General features: G+C 39.1%; 1 protein-coding gene across 4 annotated transcripts in view; it reads right to left on the bottom strand.

Annotated features, from left to right (window-relative positions):
* PLPPR5 (phospholipid phosphatase related 5) overlaps positions 1–17340 on the bottom strand; it is a 151958-nt gene that overhangs the window by 58295 nt on the left and 76323 nt on the right. For all 4 annotated transcript variants that reach the window (XR_003570776.1, XM_027879923.1, XM_027879922.1 and 1 more), the window contains 2 exons: positions 3480–3612; positions 959–1209 (listed from right to left, as the gene is read on the bottom strand). Coding sequence is in view for 3 of the 4 variants with exons in the window: in XM_027879923.1 (XP_027735724.1) it covers positions 959–1209; positions 3480–3612 (384 nt within the window). In the remaining variant the exon portion in view is untranslated. The remainder of the gene's footprint in view (positions 1–958; positions 1210–3479; positions 3613–17340) is intronic.

Here is a 17340-nt window from a genome sequence, read left to right as displayed (position 1 = left end):
GACCGCAGAGGTGTGTACACACACACACTCACACACACACTCTCACACACCTGGCTTCCCACCGATACTTCGAGGGCAGCCCTGGGCCCATCCAGAGGGCTACAAAGGACTGTGATTATCAGCGCAGGTCAGGTCAGAGACTCCCACAGGTGCGTGCTGGGGACAGCACATGAACAAGATTTGCTCCTGCTTAAGACTGGAATGATATGCACTCCAAACTAAGCCAGTGATACTTCACAGAGTTACATTAGTGAGATTAATAGGTCACTCTTCCTCTGCCCTGCCTCTCCTCAGCCTATACAAGAGCTCTGATGCCAAGCAGTAAAGATTAGTTTACTGTAAGAGAGAGGAGAGAGGGGGGGAAAAGGGTGGATTGTCCTGTAGCCCACCTCACTGCGTAAGAGCCAAACTGATTGCATGAGCAGTGAGGTATCTATAATGCCAATCCTGGTACCAAACGACATGCACAAACCTCAGGGAACCTGCAGATATCAGATGTATATATATGTCCCCCTTCTGCTTCACCCCACAAAGAATGCAGCCATGTGCAACTCTACTGATCTGTACTGGGTTAAAACATGGAAAGGAACCACTACTAGTCAGAGGAAATCCCTACTCTTATTCTTTACCACCCAACAAAGTGTCGTCCCACAAGCTCTGGAAAAGGGGAAAAAGTAAACCAAAAAACTGTTTATCCTAAATCTGCAACCCTTTATGGACAACTCGCCCTCTCTTACCATTGCCTTGGCTTTCAAGGCTCAGAAACCACTACAACTTGTCACAATTAAGTTGAATGAATTGCATTCTCAGAGGACTCACAGTAAGTCACAAAAGGTTTACATACAGAAAATCAGTCAATAGTTACCTTATCTTCTGCCCATTCCTCCCTCCTCCCCCTCACAGTGTGAGCCATTTGCTCTCAACAATATAGTGACAATAAACAGTACGATATACTTACAGCCAGATACATAGCTGCATATACGCTTAGTGCTGCTTCTTTGGATGGGAATGTCTTTCTGGCTTTCATGATAAGGTCTGGATTTCCAGTACAGGCATGAACGCTACTGATGAACTGTGTATACTGTTTACATCCAAGTGCTGTATAGTTGGGTTTACAAAGTGCAAGAAAATGGGGTGCAAGATTCCCTGTTACTACTTGTCCAGCATTTACAAAGATGTCCGTAGCAAACAGTCCAAATGCGTAAATTCCTAAAGATGGAAACAAAGAGTTAAATTTCCTGACAAATTCACTCCAGGGCAACATATTATATTATTTATCAAAGCAATATACCAGCTTCTTCCAATCAAGAGCATGAAAAATCCTCACATGTACTGCACCCTAAAGATCACGGCTCACGCTGGCGATGTTACTTTCCTACCCAACTGCAGCAGCAACACTTCAATGTACCCACACAGCTGATGCCTCTCCATCTTCCACAGGAGCATGCTCACCTCTTGTGTAAGTGGCCCACTCTCCCAGGCCCCCTAGCCATGCATGTACCCTGTTTGGGGTAGGTAGCCATACTGGTACATAAATTTTGCCCACGTTCATAAAACATGGTGAAGTGACAGAGGCAAATTCTTCACCCTATAAATCTCCTTGAGAACTAAAGAAGCTAGGCACTGATAGAGAAGTAAGTTGAAAAGTTGTAACACATATTGGACAAACATTTTCTTTTCCCTTGCAGCTGTAAAGAAGTTACAATACTGAATAATTCAATATTGCCATTCACAAGTTGTTTTCATCTGCCTGCTACTGGGTAAATCCCTATGCATGGCATATTAATCACAGTATCAACACAGCAAGATAAAGACCTATATATTTGAGGAGCTACTTATGCTAAAGAGTTTTTTTAATCAGACATATCAGCAAAACATTAAGTACGTGTACTCATTCATTAGAATGTAAATGCATGTATCTGATTACTTAAAAGAAAACAGATTTCTGCTATTCTGAAGTCCCTCTCTATCCTTTTGTAAATAGAAAATGAGCTCTGGAAGAACACACAAGCACAGCACTCTGACCAGGAGGCAAAGCCAGCAGGTGCTTGTTCAAATTCCACCTGAAATATAGATTTCCTCCTGTATTTCCACAGGCAAATCACCTTACCTTTCCCATACTCCAACTCACTCCAATATAGAGCAAGCTCTGGCAAATCCCAACTTCATGGGGCACTATGAGGACCCTACTAGACAAACACCACAGCAGACACAACTTCACTGAAACGTGCATTTCTACAGGTCAGGGGTTTTTTTCTCAGCAAAGCCAGAGGATCAAGGATGATTTCTGGGATCTGGCCGGTCAGCAATGTCACACTAATGTTAATTCACTCTGAGATGCTAGACTCTGGTGAGCAGCAGACTGTGCCTAGCCAAGTCACTTCACAGAAGGGCCCTTTCAGCAAGTCCCGAGGGTGTGCACTGCCCGCACAGAGGTGGCCAAATCACTTTGCGTGAGCGCAATGGGTAGCGATACCTCGTGTGGTACAACAGCACAGAGCCTTTTGTTCATCCCTGCCCTCCCTCACAATTTTTTTTTTGCTTCTGTGAAAAAAGGAGGGTCCACCTAGTAGGAAGGAAACTCAGGCACTGATTATACACAGAGCAACTGGAGTGGGAGGAGCGTCTCACCATCACTCCCCATCTCCTTCAGACCTGTGCAAGACAGTGTAATTCCTAATGACTTCTTGCACTCAATGTGACAGCAGCAATCACCCTCTCCGAAGGCAGGCACAGTTGTTACACAAACCCTGCAAATACAGACACAGCTGCACATGCCCTCCCTCCCCCTGTGACTGGGGCACGCAGCAGGATTAGCTGCCCCAAGGCTTCATTCCTCCAGCTGTTTCTCTTAGATACAACCATGAGAGAGAAGCAAACAACAGAACTGAGCCCTGTTATGGCATCCCTGCACACATCAAAAGCAGCATCTGGGAATATTCAATACATATTTTGAGTGGTGAGACTTCTCCCTCCAAACATGTTTAGAGTAAACTAAGTAGAAAAGATGATTCCTCATATCTACGAAAGTCAACATGGGGATTTTAGCCAAAATCAGCGTAGCATGGATTTAGTACAGTTTTCTACTAGAGATTATAATACAATATCCAGACTAAGAAAGCATCTAAATTTGGTTGGCTTCAAACACACATTTATATTCCAATATCTTGTATGTACTGTCACCCATAGATATGGCACAAGGATATCACCTTTCTTCATTTCATCCCACTCCATGCCTGCTGGCTGTTTTTCCCCCCTTGTGGTACCATTTTTTTCTATTTTTACAGCTGTTTCTGCAACTGTTTTTTAATCCAAACTTCCAAGAAGCTTCATTTGCTACCTAAAAGGAACACTGAACCTGAGTTAAGACTATACACAAAATGTTGTATGGTTATCTGAGTATTTTCCCCAGGTCAAAACTAAGACATAATTAATCACTCTCACCACTGAGAAAATCAAAGCAGTAATTTTGCTCATACCAAGGAATCTGATGGTCCTGCGCACCAGTGGATTTATATAACAACAGTCTCCAGTTAATATTGTTTTTTCTTGGTTTTCAAAATCCTTTGTAGCTAACTGTAGACAAAAGACTGCAGTTTCTCCAACGATAATCTTAGGGGAGGAGAAAAAAGGAGAGAGAAATGGTACATCAGATTACAGCAAGTCAAGTACACTAATATTACAGAGACAGCCATCTCATCTTAAAAAACAATACTAAACCAGCACAAAAGACAACATAAGTGAATCAAGTTCTGTACATTAATCTTCTTATGGGGGAAATATGCCTTATGGCTTGCTTTACTTTATTTGCCTTAAAAGAGAATAAATTACTACAACTAGGATTTGGAGTCGACATAGCATAACCTAGTTTTCAGGATGAGGGGAAAGAGAAAGAAAAAAATCTATCAGTTCAAGAACAACAGATCACATAATGCAGAAGATTTGCACCACAGTAAAGGTCTAATTCTGAAAGATGCTGAACATTTCAGTTTTCACACAGCTTTCACTGGCACTGAGCACTTCACAGGGCTGAGTTGTAAATTTTGGACCATAGTGGGTGAAAATTTAAAAAAAAAAAAAAATCTTAAAAGAAATCCTGTACACATCATAGGTTTGGTTTGCCAGGAGGCACTTAACAGGTTTTGATTCATTTTTTGCCAGCTAAGTTTATTAAGTCTGGCTTTAGCTCTGTTCCTCATGCTTGAACAAAGTGTCACCACTGATACTTTAACACTGTTTCACATTCATTATACCAAAATGAATAAAGTTCTCATGTCCATATATAATTTACATTATGGTTGGTAAAAAATAAACAAAAAATGAGAAAAAATGCATTTTCAACTTAAAATACCCCTGTAGGTTGTGTATTTACGTGTACAGCAAAGCATGGCCTTTAATTTATTCAAACAGTTCTGGTATTGAGACTTAATAGCCAAAGCCAACCCTTAAGCAGGTACTTATCTAAACCTACAATATTGAAGTGTTATGGTAGGTAGCACAGGTACAACCAAAAAGTAAAGCAGAAGGGTCAAATACTGCCCACTGTGTTCCAACTCTGATTCACTGTGGGAATTACAGGCAAAGCTCTTCCACTCTTCTATATGAAAAGCTGTAAAAGCTGTACCTCACTGATAGGTAAATCACACTTTGATAAACAGGAATGAAAATCAGCAAACTGAAGTTGAATACTACACAAATACAAGAAATAATGCCATTAAATCTGATTCACTGCCTAGGTTTTCCAAAACTTTTGACCTAAGAGGAAAATACAAGCCTTTTAATACATCACAATAGGTCTGAACAGTTCTACACACAGCACTGGTGACCAAAAAAAACCCAACTATGGGCACTGACTCACAAGTACATTTTGTTGTCACAAAGAACGCAATTAATGACCTTACTCAGCTGTGTGTAGATCTACACAGATAACCCTGGGGCTGAATTTTGACACATAGGAGAAAAGTGCTTCTTACAAATAATGCGGCATAAGTGACAAAAATAACTGTGGTGGCAAGTGTGTAAAAAGCAAAATTCAGCTTGTCACCAAAACAGTCATTATCTATTACTTTGGACTGGCTTCAGATCCCAGTGGAATTTTTAGATCAAACAGAAATTTCAATACCTGCACAAGTATCCTCTCTCTATTTTGATGCAAGCAAATTTTTAGCCTACTGAAGTAGAATTCCTTCATCTATAATTAGCAAATGATCAGTATACATGAAAAGTAACTCAACCTTGAATTCAAGGCCATCCAAATTACGACAAGTAGAATTCAACCCAATGATCCCTACAGCTCTCTTGAAAAAAACATACAAATAAAAAAAATTCAGTTTTAATATGATTCATAAAGGTGAGAACTGAAACAGTATTATTTTCTGTGAGTCACAGTATTGCCTTTCTTATCAAGGTCTCTTATCAAGGACTAGGCAATCTGAACACAGTCAGATTCTGCATTTAACTGATTCTTTTTGCCAAACTCAATAAATTTCAGTAAAAGTTTCACAGATTTTGAAACTCCAGGAAAAAGCAGAATTCAGCGCAAGGGAAGCATCTGTGATATGCAGCGCTCAACCTTTTGCAAGAACACCCTGAGAAAGAGTGCCAGCAAGCTCAACTCTCCAGTTCTGAGCACAGACTGACTCTGCTGATCTAAGAATAAAGGTCTTCTTGCATGGTAGGGAAGCTGGGGTTAACAAAAGGGAGAACTGCTCACTCCCTTAGAGGAAAGGAGACCCTCGTTTCCAGTAACCTGTCTTCATCAGCTGCATCTAGATCCTTGCTGCTGCCAACAATTTTTCCTTGTTACATTTCCCATCTTTGATGGTGACCCGGGAAGAAAACCCTCTGTTCTGAGAATAGCAGGGAACAGTGTTCGTTCTTGGCGGAATGAAAATACTCCCAGAGTGGGCATGTATGTGCAAGGGTCAGAAGGATGCAGAACCCGGCTAAAGACAAAATTTTTTGCTATAGCAGGCCTAGTGCTCTACTGTCAGAAGTAATCAGAGTAGGATATGCCACTGAGCACACAAGGCATTCATCTCTATGCTTCTGTGGCTTCACTTTGATAGAATCCTTCTAGAATTTGGCAATAAATACAGGTTCTTTATTTTTCTGTACTGGCAGCTCAGCTAAAGCTGTTCTCCTTCCTCCATCCTTCAGCACAAGCACTGCTCATCTCAATAATCAGCCTATTGATGTTTCAGAAATGGAAAGAAAATCTTTTTCAATCTCAGCAAATCCCAGGAGAGATTCTGTTTCCCGGTATAATTCTTTCTCCTTCTTCTCTCCAGCATCACTGGCAATAATCAGCCCTACAGGGTAGAGGAAAAGGAGGGCGATCTCCCCCTTGCCCTTTACAATAATTTGCATGCCTGGAATATTCCTTGAAGGGACAATTTCTGTATTCCCACTGGCACAGGACCCACCATTACCGCTTCCACCACATATGCAAGTTGTAACCAGTCAACAAATGACATTTAATTTAACAGAATTATTTGTGTACTTTTTCTCTAAGTCTTGGGGCAAAAAGTTTTTGGAATTCCTAAACTGACAGTGAAAGATTGCAATGAATCTGAATGTTCTGACAACACAAATCTCTGGACAAAACTACACAAGTTCAGGTATAGAAATATAATTTGCAATGAAAATAAAAGGATATTAGAAGTATCTTTTACCTTATTCTAACAGCGTCATACTACTTTAGATCACTGTACAAATTTCCAGAAGGTATATATTAAAATTCTTAGATCACAGATATTTTAACATCTGTTAAAAGCAGAGGAGGCCATCGTTCCCTAAGGGTGAGAAAACCTTTTGACATACAACTACAGCATGTAAAGTATAAGGAAAAGAACAATTTTCAGCTGAAGACAAACAATATGAAGTCCTTAGATAAAAACACAGTGTATATAACTGCTACAAGAAGAAGGAAGACAATAATGATCCTTTATTCTTATGGAAGCATGAAAAAAAAATTAACACAGTAAAATTTAAGTTATAGGAGAAGTTTTACCTCTTAATCCCTGATTAATTTATTAGCTGACTGATTTTCATTGTGGCTTTAAACTAGTAATGTATTTATTAACAACCACCTTTCCTTGTTTTCTATACAGGATTCCTATAGCCTTTAGCACACATTCCCTACACTGATTCCTTCCTCCCAAGTAAGTCCAGGGTTTTTTTCTCTATTAGTCATTTTTCTCAATCCAGGCAAGCTGTTCCTAGTTTTAGCACCGCATGTCAATTTAGAAATCTAATTTGGCCTTTCCAAAATGATCCATCCAGTATATTCTTAACTTAGTTCTAAATTCTGAGCTGTTTTTCAACTTAAAATGTCAAGTCTGACTCATTCCAAATATTAGAGCTAGAGCAGCTCTGACACTGTTGATTTTCCAGTAAACTGACTCCATAAACAAACTTCCCCTACTGTCACCTATGGTTTACAACACCCAGCACCTATATAAACAAATTACCTTAAATCTGCACTTCTGAAATACTAATGAGGTTTATTTTTATGGCCTACCTTTTCACCTATATCACATAACTGCCTATAAAACCCCAGGACTCAACTGAGAATTAAACATTCATTTGAATGACAAGATATCTGAGGGTGCATTAGTGCATTTAAACAAGATAAATCCTGAAATTTAAGACTGATAATCTCTATTTGGGATTAGAAAATAAATTTCCATGTATGCAGTCACAGACTACTCTAGCTAACACCTATTTTAGGATATACAAGTGTTCATGAAATATTTCACACAGGCTAGAGAACACTGTGGAATACACGATTCCCTCTCTGCCAATTCTCAGGGTTATGCTGTAGCTACAGCAACCACTCAGATAGATGAGTAACACTGAAAAGCAGTTACTGCATTAAAAAAGACCACTAAATATTCATCCATGTGCTAAACTTGTCAAGTTAGGAAGAACAGTTTACAATACTGTGCATTGTCATTTCACTTCTGACTTCTTTTCATTCATTGTATTTCTCTCATTCAGACATGACTTGAACCCTACTCAAGGCTTCTGTGAGACCATCTTCAAGAAATAACACAGTAAGGGATTGTCCCTTTGAGGAATGAACATCTTGGGCTGTCCACAGTTCTGCTTTTCTCTTTAGAATGAGCTTCCTTGTACTTATCAGAAAGAAGGGAAGTTAGGAACTGGAGTTAAAAGTCTTGGGGATGATTTACGTATCTCTGGGGAAACTGTTATCAATTAAGTTGCGCTGCCTCCCCATTCATTTCACTTACGAGTTACCACTCGTAAGTGTGGTGTAGACCTCTCCTAAAAACATGGCTTCCATATGCTTTGTTATTCCTGCTCTTTACCTTGTCCTCTTAACTTTGGAGACCACAGAGTATTTCTGGCCAATTTCCTCTTTAAAAATGCCATTAACGTACCAAAGAGCACAGTGATCTCAGAGTTTGGAAAATCTAGCAGTATAAATCTTGGCTTCAGTGATGCTGCTCTACTCTCTGCTTTAAACTAAAAATGTTGAGTGAGGTGACAGCCCTGGCAGGAAAAGCAGCAACTGCATTTCCAGCAGTAGCAATTTCAAGTTCATTATGCAGAGCTTTCCCTTGAGGCCATTTTCTTTGTGTTTTTCTTGTTCTTTGCTTCTTGCTTGCTTAAACTGACAGCCAATGCCCTGGTTGATTTTCACAGAAGTACATTTTCTATAGTGAAAAATGACCAGTAGTTTTGCAGAAAATGAAAAAACGAATCCTAGATAAATCTGTCTGCTATTGATTAAATACAAAATATCCCCTCTTGCATTCAGCATGGGCATATAGGACCACATTGCATTGCAACTTCTGAAGCTCTAGAGAAAAGATCTGAATAGAAAATTGCTTTTTCTAGAGAAAGATATTGAAAAAAATACTTGGCCTTTTTGATCCAGTAAATTTTGTTTTAAAAATAAATAGTTTTTGGTTGGTTTTTTTTTTTTGAGAAAAAAGTCAAAACTTAAATAGAGTTCCTGGTATATATTTGGTCATGGCCACTTACAAAAAAAGGAAAACCAGGAGCAAAAGATTACATATCTAATACTGAAATAACATCTGTAGGCTATATATGGTCTAGTGTATAGTATGTGGTGACCAGTGACAGGACCCAAGGGAATGGCCTGAAGTTGTGTCAGGAAAGGTTTAGGTTGGATATTAAGAAGAGGTTCTTGATCCAGAGGGTGGCTGGGCACTGAACAGGCTCCCCAGGGAAGTGGTCACAGCACCAAACCTGACAAAGTTCAAGAAGCAATTGGACAACGCTCTCAGGCACACGGTGGGACTCTTCGGGAAGGTCGTGTGCTGGGCTAAGGGCTGGACTCAATGGTCCTTGTGGGTCCCTTCCAACTCAGTATATTCTGTGATTCCATATGCTACTAAACAATAATGTTACTTCAGAGAGGAAGGATTTTTAATACATTGTAGAGATAGTCAGTATGTAACAGTGGTAAAGGTTGCTCACTTCCTGAAGACTTTGTCGCTTTTTGAAAGCAAGAGGCACATAATACCCAAGCATTTATAAGTAGGAAGCCAGAAGTGAACCCCATGAGCACGTAATCAAAGAGACATGGACAACTTCTTCATTTGCTGAATTATCTTCATCATTACTTTACCATATGAGAGAAGAAAATGAAATGGTTTTACGCATAGAGTCTCTAAGAGCTTTCTTTGCTCCCCTTTCTCTTTTTTTTTAACTGAGCAATTGATCATGTGTGCAAATGGCAGCTCCTCTGGAGCATGTCTGTGGTGTCCAACAGGCAAAGGCCTCTGCAGAGCAGCACCAGGGCTGGAACCACAAAATGCCAGAGCAAAGTCTGGTTACATACAAGGGTCACTTCGAGGAAGAATTACCAGGAGTCCTCTCTTCTGAGTGTAACTAAGAGAAGGCCCAGAGCACAAGTTTTGGCACATGAGAGCAGACCCTGTCGCAGCACCTGATGCTCCCTGACAGAAGCAGAGGGATGAGCAGCAGCCCCACAGGGTGCACCAGCCCTGCCAGGCTCTGCCTCGATGACAAATTCACTCTGGTTCTAACTGCATTCAGCCCTCTGTATCCACTGTGCTTGGCATTACAGCTCTGGTTCAAGTCTCCTAAACCTTTAGTATCACTGTGAGATGAAGAACATCCAGCTGCTCTGCTCTGCAGTTCTCCCAGCAATTAAGAGTGGCCAGGACACTGGGAAAACAAGCTCAGTAATGCCAGTGTGGCAGCCTGGGGGTCAAGTAAGTGCCTGGCAACTGGCTCTTGAACTATCTAAACTACTGGCACAGTTTCACAATACTGAGAGAACTATTCTTGGTGAACACATTGCAAGAGGTAGTAGATAACAGGCATTCATGAGAACTCTTGCATATGCACTGAGCTTTTCTAATTTTAAAACATAACATCCAACAGCTAGGGGAAAAAAAAAAAAAAAGTTAATCTAGAGAAAATCTCTACATGTAAAAAACCCCCTAGTAAATAGTGAGGGGAAGAGAGAAAAATTAATTCAAAACTGTTCTAAAAAGAATCAACTCACATTTCAAACTGTAAAGTTACTTTAGGCTCCAATACTCCAGATAAGGTTCTTACAGCAGGAAATTCATACAGTTAACTTGTTCTCATTTTCTTTTTACAAAAAACAAGGATGACATTATCCAGAGTTTCCAAGCTCCACACTTCACAAACACACCTTGTTAAGAAGTTGTAACATGATCAGAGATCAACTAATTTCAGTCTCCCGATCTCTGACTGATACTTGAAAAAGGTTGTTGTTAAATATAATTATTTCATTAGGGAGTTTGAAAAAGAATTTTACAAAAAAATTTCTCTTTTATTTCAAGTGTTTAACTTCAACTTTTAAAATACTATGATAATTGTGAAGGAACAACAAAATACTCAAAGCCCTATGATTTATCTTCCCTATTAGAAGATGAATTTCATACATGTTCAGTTCTGTACTCAGCTGTATCAAGGAAGTCTTCTATTGGACTTCAAGTGACACATCAGACAAAGGCTGCGGTTGGTTTCTTATGACCTGGTCTTAGTAAACCCCTTTGTTTCTTGACTGCCCAAGAAAATGCCGGAGAGTACTTTGTTCTCTCTGTTGAGGGAGATTGGTTTCTTAATCCATCTGTGCACATGGAAAACGTTAATCCTTGACAAACACTATACCAATGCTTACGCCACCCATTCCAATGACCATTTCCAACAGTGATGTTATGCTGTATTTTAAACCTTAGGTGATCTACGCAACTGCACTTTTCTACCCAGGATGAACATTCAATTGCAAAATTCAACATAAACGGTCTTTCATCCCTGTTTGAATAAAAACTGATCACATAAAAGGCATCTCTTAAAGATTCTAGTCACAAAGTAGTGGTTTTACAGTCAGTATATGACTGTAGCCAACTGTTCTCAGAGGCTCAGAGGAAGAAGAATATCTGATTTTCCTTCTTTTCACACTGTCTTACTTCTATCTCACTTCTACTCAAGGCCAGTCACATTTTGCAGATACATTATTCCTGAGATCAGTTCAAGGAAAGCTACTTTCACTGAATTGCCATTGTCATCAAAAAAATTGAAACTGAAGGACCAAACACTATAACAGTATAAGAACCCTGTGTTTTAGTAAAGCTATGAGAAAAAACAGGCTCTACAGAAGATGAATACATGTAAGATTCCACAAAAATTGTTGTCTGGATTTTTGTGGCAAAATATGTGTATCTGCAAAGCATACACGGAATTGGTTTTTTACTTATGCTTGTTATTATCAATTACTATTTGATTCCTAATGATAAATTTAAGAAGACAGCTCAGTAAAATAACTCTACACTTTTCATTAAAAATTATTTTCACAATAAAATAGCTTTCTTTGAAATCACATACCTAGCTCCGCTCCTACTATAATGGCCTCTGTATAAGCATCTCTTTCTTTACAGTTATCTTAGGCTGCAGTATAATTGCCAACACACCAAATGAATTAAGGTCATTAACTTCTTCCAATTGAAATCAAAGGTAATAACCCCATGAATTTCAACAGGAGCTGGATTGGTTGTGAGAACCTATGGGACTCTAGATTAAGAGCAATACTTAATCCAAAGTCAAGAAAGGGATCTTAGCCATGAATGCTATCCCAAGAAAACAATAAAACAAAACTAGGAAGACAAGCCAATTTTACAGGAGAGTAGTATGAAATATTTGGGAAGGAGGTTTAACAGGTCAGATAAATCAGAAAAAAGTCCAAAAATGTAATGTCCACTCAATGTATTACCCTAAAGTCATTATTCTTATATACTACTTTACGTCTTCACGCTGTAAGCATTATTGCAAAGGATCCAGCTGTCATTAAAAATGAGTTTAAAATATTTTAAAAGCCAATGCACAGAAGCATTGGATCCAAAACTATTACTTACTCTGAGCTCTCTCTCATTAGGGTTACTTGTACGCAATATGTGCATACAGCATAAAACCAGCAGTAAAACGACTCAGTAACAAACCCTGACAGTATTAATCCACTCTCCTAATGCCTCTGAAAGCCAGGAAACAAGTGACCAAATCTTTCAAAGGAAAGTACTGACTGCAACTGATACTGACACCAGAGTAACACAGCCAAAGAGAACTACTCCACAAAAATTAACTTCCGAGGTTTCACTGACAGTTTCACAGTTTCACTGTGGCAGACCCACAGTGTTATTCCCATAACAGTCGTTAGAGATGCTGGTCAGTGAGAAAGGATCCAAAAGAGAAAAAGAGGTAAGAAGTCCCTCTTCTAGACTCAGCTCAAACAACTGGTAAGCTGAGATTTGAAACAGTGTGTCACCATTCCCCTGCACCTTCTTCCTCAGACCTTTAAGCTGCAATTTCAGTGTGCAATTATTTCTTCTTAAGAATGTTATTACAATAAATTAAGATCCTGAAGTGATGTTTATTAGAAACAGAATCTTAGTGAAGTCATCAAAGGGGGGGGGGGCAGAGGCCTGTTTATGAGTACCAGAGGCTTTAATAATTACTTACCACTGCTCTTACCAATGCAATGGGAGTGAAGTTAGCCAGTAAGCTTTTTCACACAACATTGCATAGCAGTAGTATATCCCATTTGTCTTTATTTGATACATATACATGTAGAAAGACCTTTTCAATAATGATACTGTATGTCCTGCAGACCAAATATGGGGCGTTTTCTTTATGGTTTTCTGCAAATATGATTTGCACCACTTTTGTCACTCTTTCAACTCTGCTACACAATGTCTATTTTACTGCTCCTGCTACAAATCCAGATGGCTGCAGATGTGCAGCTGGCAACACTATGTTGTCTGACCCTGTTTAGGAGTTTACACAATGCAGTGCTTGAATTAAGAGGAAGTCCCAAGTGCCCTCATTAGCACAGCAGCCAATGAGCTGAAACAGGAGTAGCAAGAGTGGGAAATTTTAGTAAAAATTTCCTAGTACAGGAAATGCCTGCAAGACAGAGAGGAGATTGTGTACTTTGCTGTGAAGACAGCAGAGCATAAAAACAGCTCTTTAAGGCATGCAATGGTATTCTGAAAACTAATTGCAAAGTCTATTGGCCAAAGTAAGCCCAGCCACTCTTCTTCAGTATGACTGTATCTCCTTCCACTCATAAAGTAGTGCAAAATGCTTTACCTTAACAAGGATCATCTCATTTGCATAGATCTATAAAAATATTAGTAAACATGTTGCTGCTTTATCAAATATCTTGGAAAAAAGTTCAAGAGGTGAGAGAAGTATTTTAAGGATGAATGTCTATTTAAAAATTTTCGATCTTGTCAAGCTTTAACAGTCTTCAAGGCAGACTTTATAAGAGCTGGCTTTTGGTCTTCTCTGTGAGGACAATAAATAGATAAAATACATATTTGTTATGTAAATATATGAGCAGGTATTTTTAATCAATTTTGGATGCAATCTCTCATTACTCGAGCAACTTAAATTACAAGAAATTCACAGTATGCTGCCTTGAAAGGTGCTTGCACACATTTGGGAATATGATAATAGTTTAAGCATTCTGATGTAATGAACTAATTCTTTCAGGTGTTACTTTTTTTGCCATTGGCATTCAAAGTTAAAGGTACACATAAACTAAACTATGGATACAAGTCAACCAGGTAAAAATGACTGATTTTCTGGCAGCACGTTGTGCACAAACTTGCATATGTAAATACATTAAGTTTTTTAAAGAAATACTCTCTGCTTTACAATTGCCTTCTACTTCTGATCACAACAATCACAATCAACTCATAAGCAAAAGAAATAGTGAGTAAAACTGCAATATTAACTATGAAAATAAATGTGGTTCCATAAAAAGATTCTAGTAGCACCAAGCTCATTTACATATACAGTATTCCACTCCAGGAAAGCCTTGCCATTTCAAGTAGCACTGAAGCATGTGATTAAACTCCATCAATACGAAGCTAATTTATTAACAATGAGTATGTATCTAGCTCCTGTATAATTCTTTTCCTGCAAAAATCCTCGAATGCTTTGCAGAGAAGCCTAGTTTCACAACTACCACTCAACAGCTAGGCAGTAAAGGCTAGATGTCCCTCCTGCTTGAGTGGTCAGATGCCCTTATCAAGGCAAAGCCTGATAGAGCTCACAACCCAGCTCTGTACATTCATTCTGCCAGCTGCAGATGTCCCCAAAACACTCACATGCCCCAAGGTCAGTCTGCCTATAAACCTCATCTGCCTTTGGTAAATGCTCTGGAAAGAGTCCCCACGACTGACTGAAGCGCTGACTTCAGTCAAGCGTGAGCACTTGGCAAAGGGGCCCATCCCAACAGCCGGACTGTCCTTACACCATCACACTGAATGTGCTTGTGGACCACAGGATAAAGCAGCATAAGCTCCCCTTTCCTCCCTCGGGCCTCTTGCATGCTCAGACTCGTGTCTGTGCAGTCCAAATGCACGATGGCAGCAGCCTCAAGCCTGGCCTGATGGCAAAGCCCTGATACACCCCAAGAGGTCCAAGGACACTCCTCATAGGAACAGGAGAGGCAGAAACTTAACAATGAAAAGGCTCTGGACATCAAGCTTAATCTATGTAAGTATGATCGAAGTACTATTACATATGTGCTGAAGCTCAGGCACATCCACACATCGCTCTGCATAGAGATGAACTTATGCTGACTTGCACCTGGGGAGGTCACACATCAGCCAGGAGCTGTTTGCCCATACGAGGTCCCCACTTGTCAGCAGAGCCTCGTCATGGACAGGCTGTGCATCCACTGTGCAAAATACAAAAAAGTAACATAGATTTGTCTAACTCTTAATTAAATCAGGTCAAGCTCAAATACTTCACCTCAAGCTCCCCACAGGCTGCAAAAGTTGCATGTCATTGGTTACTGCAGCTCAGCTGACCCGTGACTAAGAAATCTTTAAGCAGAATTAATTCAGTCATGTCTGAGCCCTAAATTGCTACAGACAGGTCACAGAAATCCTTATTACTACCCAAAACAACTATACAGAGAAGCTGAGTTCCACTTACTAATCCTAATATTTAATACTTGACTTATAAAGAGGTAAACTATATATTGACCAAAGATATCCTCATAATAGTGTTCAGAATTTGACTGATAAAAAAATAAAATTTATGACTCTGATCCTTTTTAGAGACAGTATGATCCTACCAACCTAAAACAACAGGTATTTCAAAATGCTACATAGAGAAAGAAAAAATAAAATCAGAATAGCAGGATACTATTAGGCTGAAATGCTCTTCATAGCTGCCTTTTCTCTTAATTATTATTTAGAAAACTAAAAACGGTGAATTTCTTCATACATTCTCTTAAACCCTACATGGCTGAGAGGCAAGAAGTAATATCAGCAGAAAAGGAAGAATACTATTTGTAAAGAAAAAACACAGCTATATTGCATTTAGAATGAGCTGTACATCAACAAGTATATAGATTTAATTAAATTTTCATTTAATATACAAAGCATAATTTAGACAGTGGATAACTATAATACAATTATACAATACACACAAAATTACAGGTAACTATGTTCTCCAGAATGATAAGCAGAAGTGGAATCTACAATCTACTGAGTTTTCATCCAGTATAACCAGAAGGGTTTTTTATGGTGCATCATACTCCAGGAAATGGCAGCCAGAATTAGGAATCAATTTTGAAGCTGAGCAATTTGCTACATTAATAGTGCATGTTAAAAACTCTTAATATATACAATAATTTTTCTATTGCTTATTTCTTAGTGCTTTACATGGAAAGTGAATATATTCTGACCCACAAGTAAATAGAAGTTATCTTAGTAAAGCCAGGTTGCCCATCAAAGGTAGTAAGTGCGAGAACTTTTGCTTTCCTAGTCGTTCTTTGAACACCTTGTCCACTGTACTATGTGTGAATACAAAGGACTATGTTTTCAACATATAATTCTCATTAAAACAGCATGTCACGTGTGCCAGAGATATGGCATATCCACTTTTTATTTGCAACCTATGAGGTTACCACAACTCCACTAAATAAAAACCAGTCATGATGAAAGCTGGGCTGTCACACACTTCTATGAGATCCGGCAAGAGCCTATAAAGCTTTTTAAACATCACACTGCTTTTAAGGCTGGAAAAAAGCCAGATAAAGCTACTTACAATTCTACTTTGGCTGCCATTTATTATGTATCATATGGACATTCATCTCCTCAATCCTGCAGGATGTACAATGAGCAAGAACTGTTTAGTTGAAAAAATGATTATTACTTCAAGCCTACTATTTTAGATTACAAACAACGCATACAAATTCCTTCATCGGACAGGATTAGTTGGATTATAAATTTCTCACTTAACCTTAAGTGCATCATTTGTAGGACAAACAGGCATTCAGCTGTTGCAAACAGAATCCTGTCTGCCTTGTTCACATCTGCTTGCCACTTTACTTCCAGAGAGCCCATCAAAGGATGAAGCATATGGCCCCAATCTTGTTAGTGTTTGTAAATCGCATGCACATTAAGCACAGCAGAAATACATTCAGTTGGAAGTACAAACAGAACTTCTGCAGGTGCTGCTCATCTAACCCATCACACCACGAGATGAAGTCGGACAGATAAAGAAAATACCCAAGAAAATCCACAAGGGTTCTGAGTTTTTAATTGTTTCTCCTGGTTACAGCTCTGTTGGATTAGTGGTTTTATGCTGAGATAAAGCCAGCATCAGATTATCAAATCATGTATTTGTCTTACTATGTGTCCCAACAGGCCAATACCGACATCTGGTACACAAAGTTACTGCAGACCTTAACAGTGTGATTTATTTTCTTATTGCTAAGTAAAGTTGCAAAGCAATTATCCACTCACAAAGGAAGAGCATGATACAAATTAT

This window comes from Empidonax traillii, unplaced genomic scaffold (assembly GCF_003031625.1).
Source record: "Empidonax traillii isolate 1590-97213 ecotype Southwest subspecies unplaced genomic scaffold, ASM303162v1 scaffold62:size2133460, whole genome shotgun sequence".
Taxonomy (NCBI): domain Eukaryota; kingdom Metazoa; phylum Chordata; class Aves; order Passeriformes; family Tyrannidae; genus Empidonax; species Empidonax traillii.
This window is presented reverse-complemented; position numbering and strand designations above follow the sequence as displayed.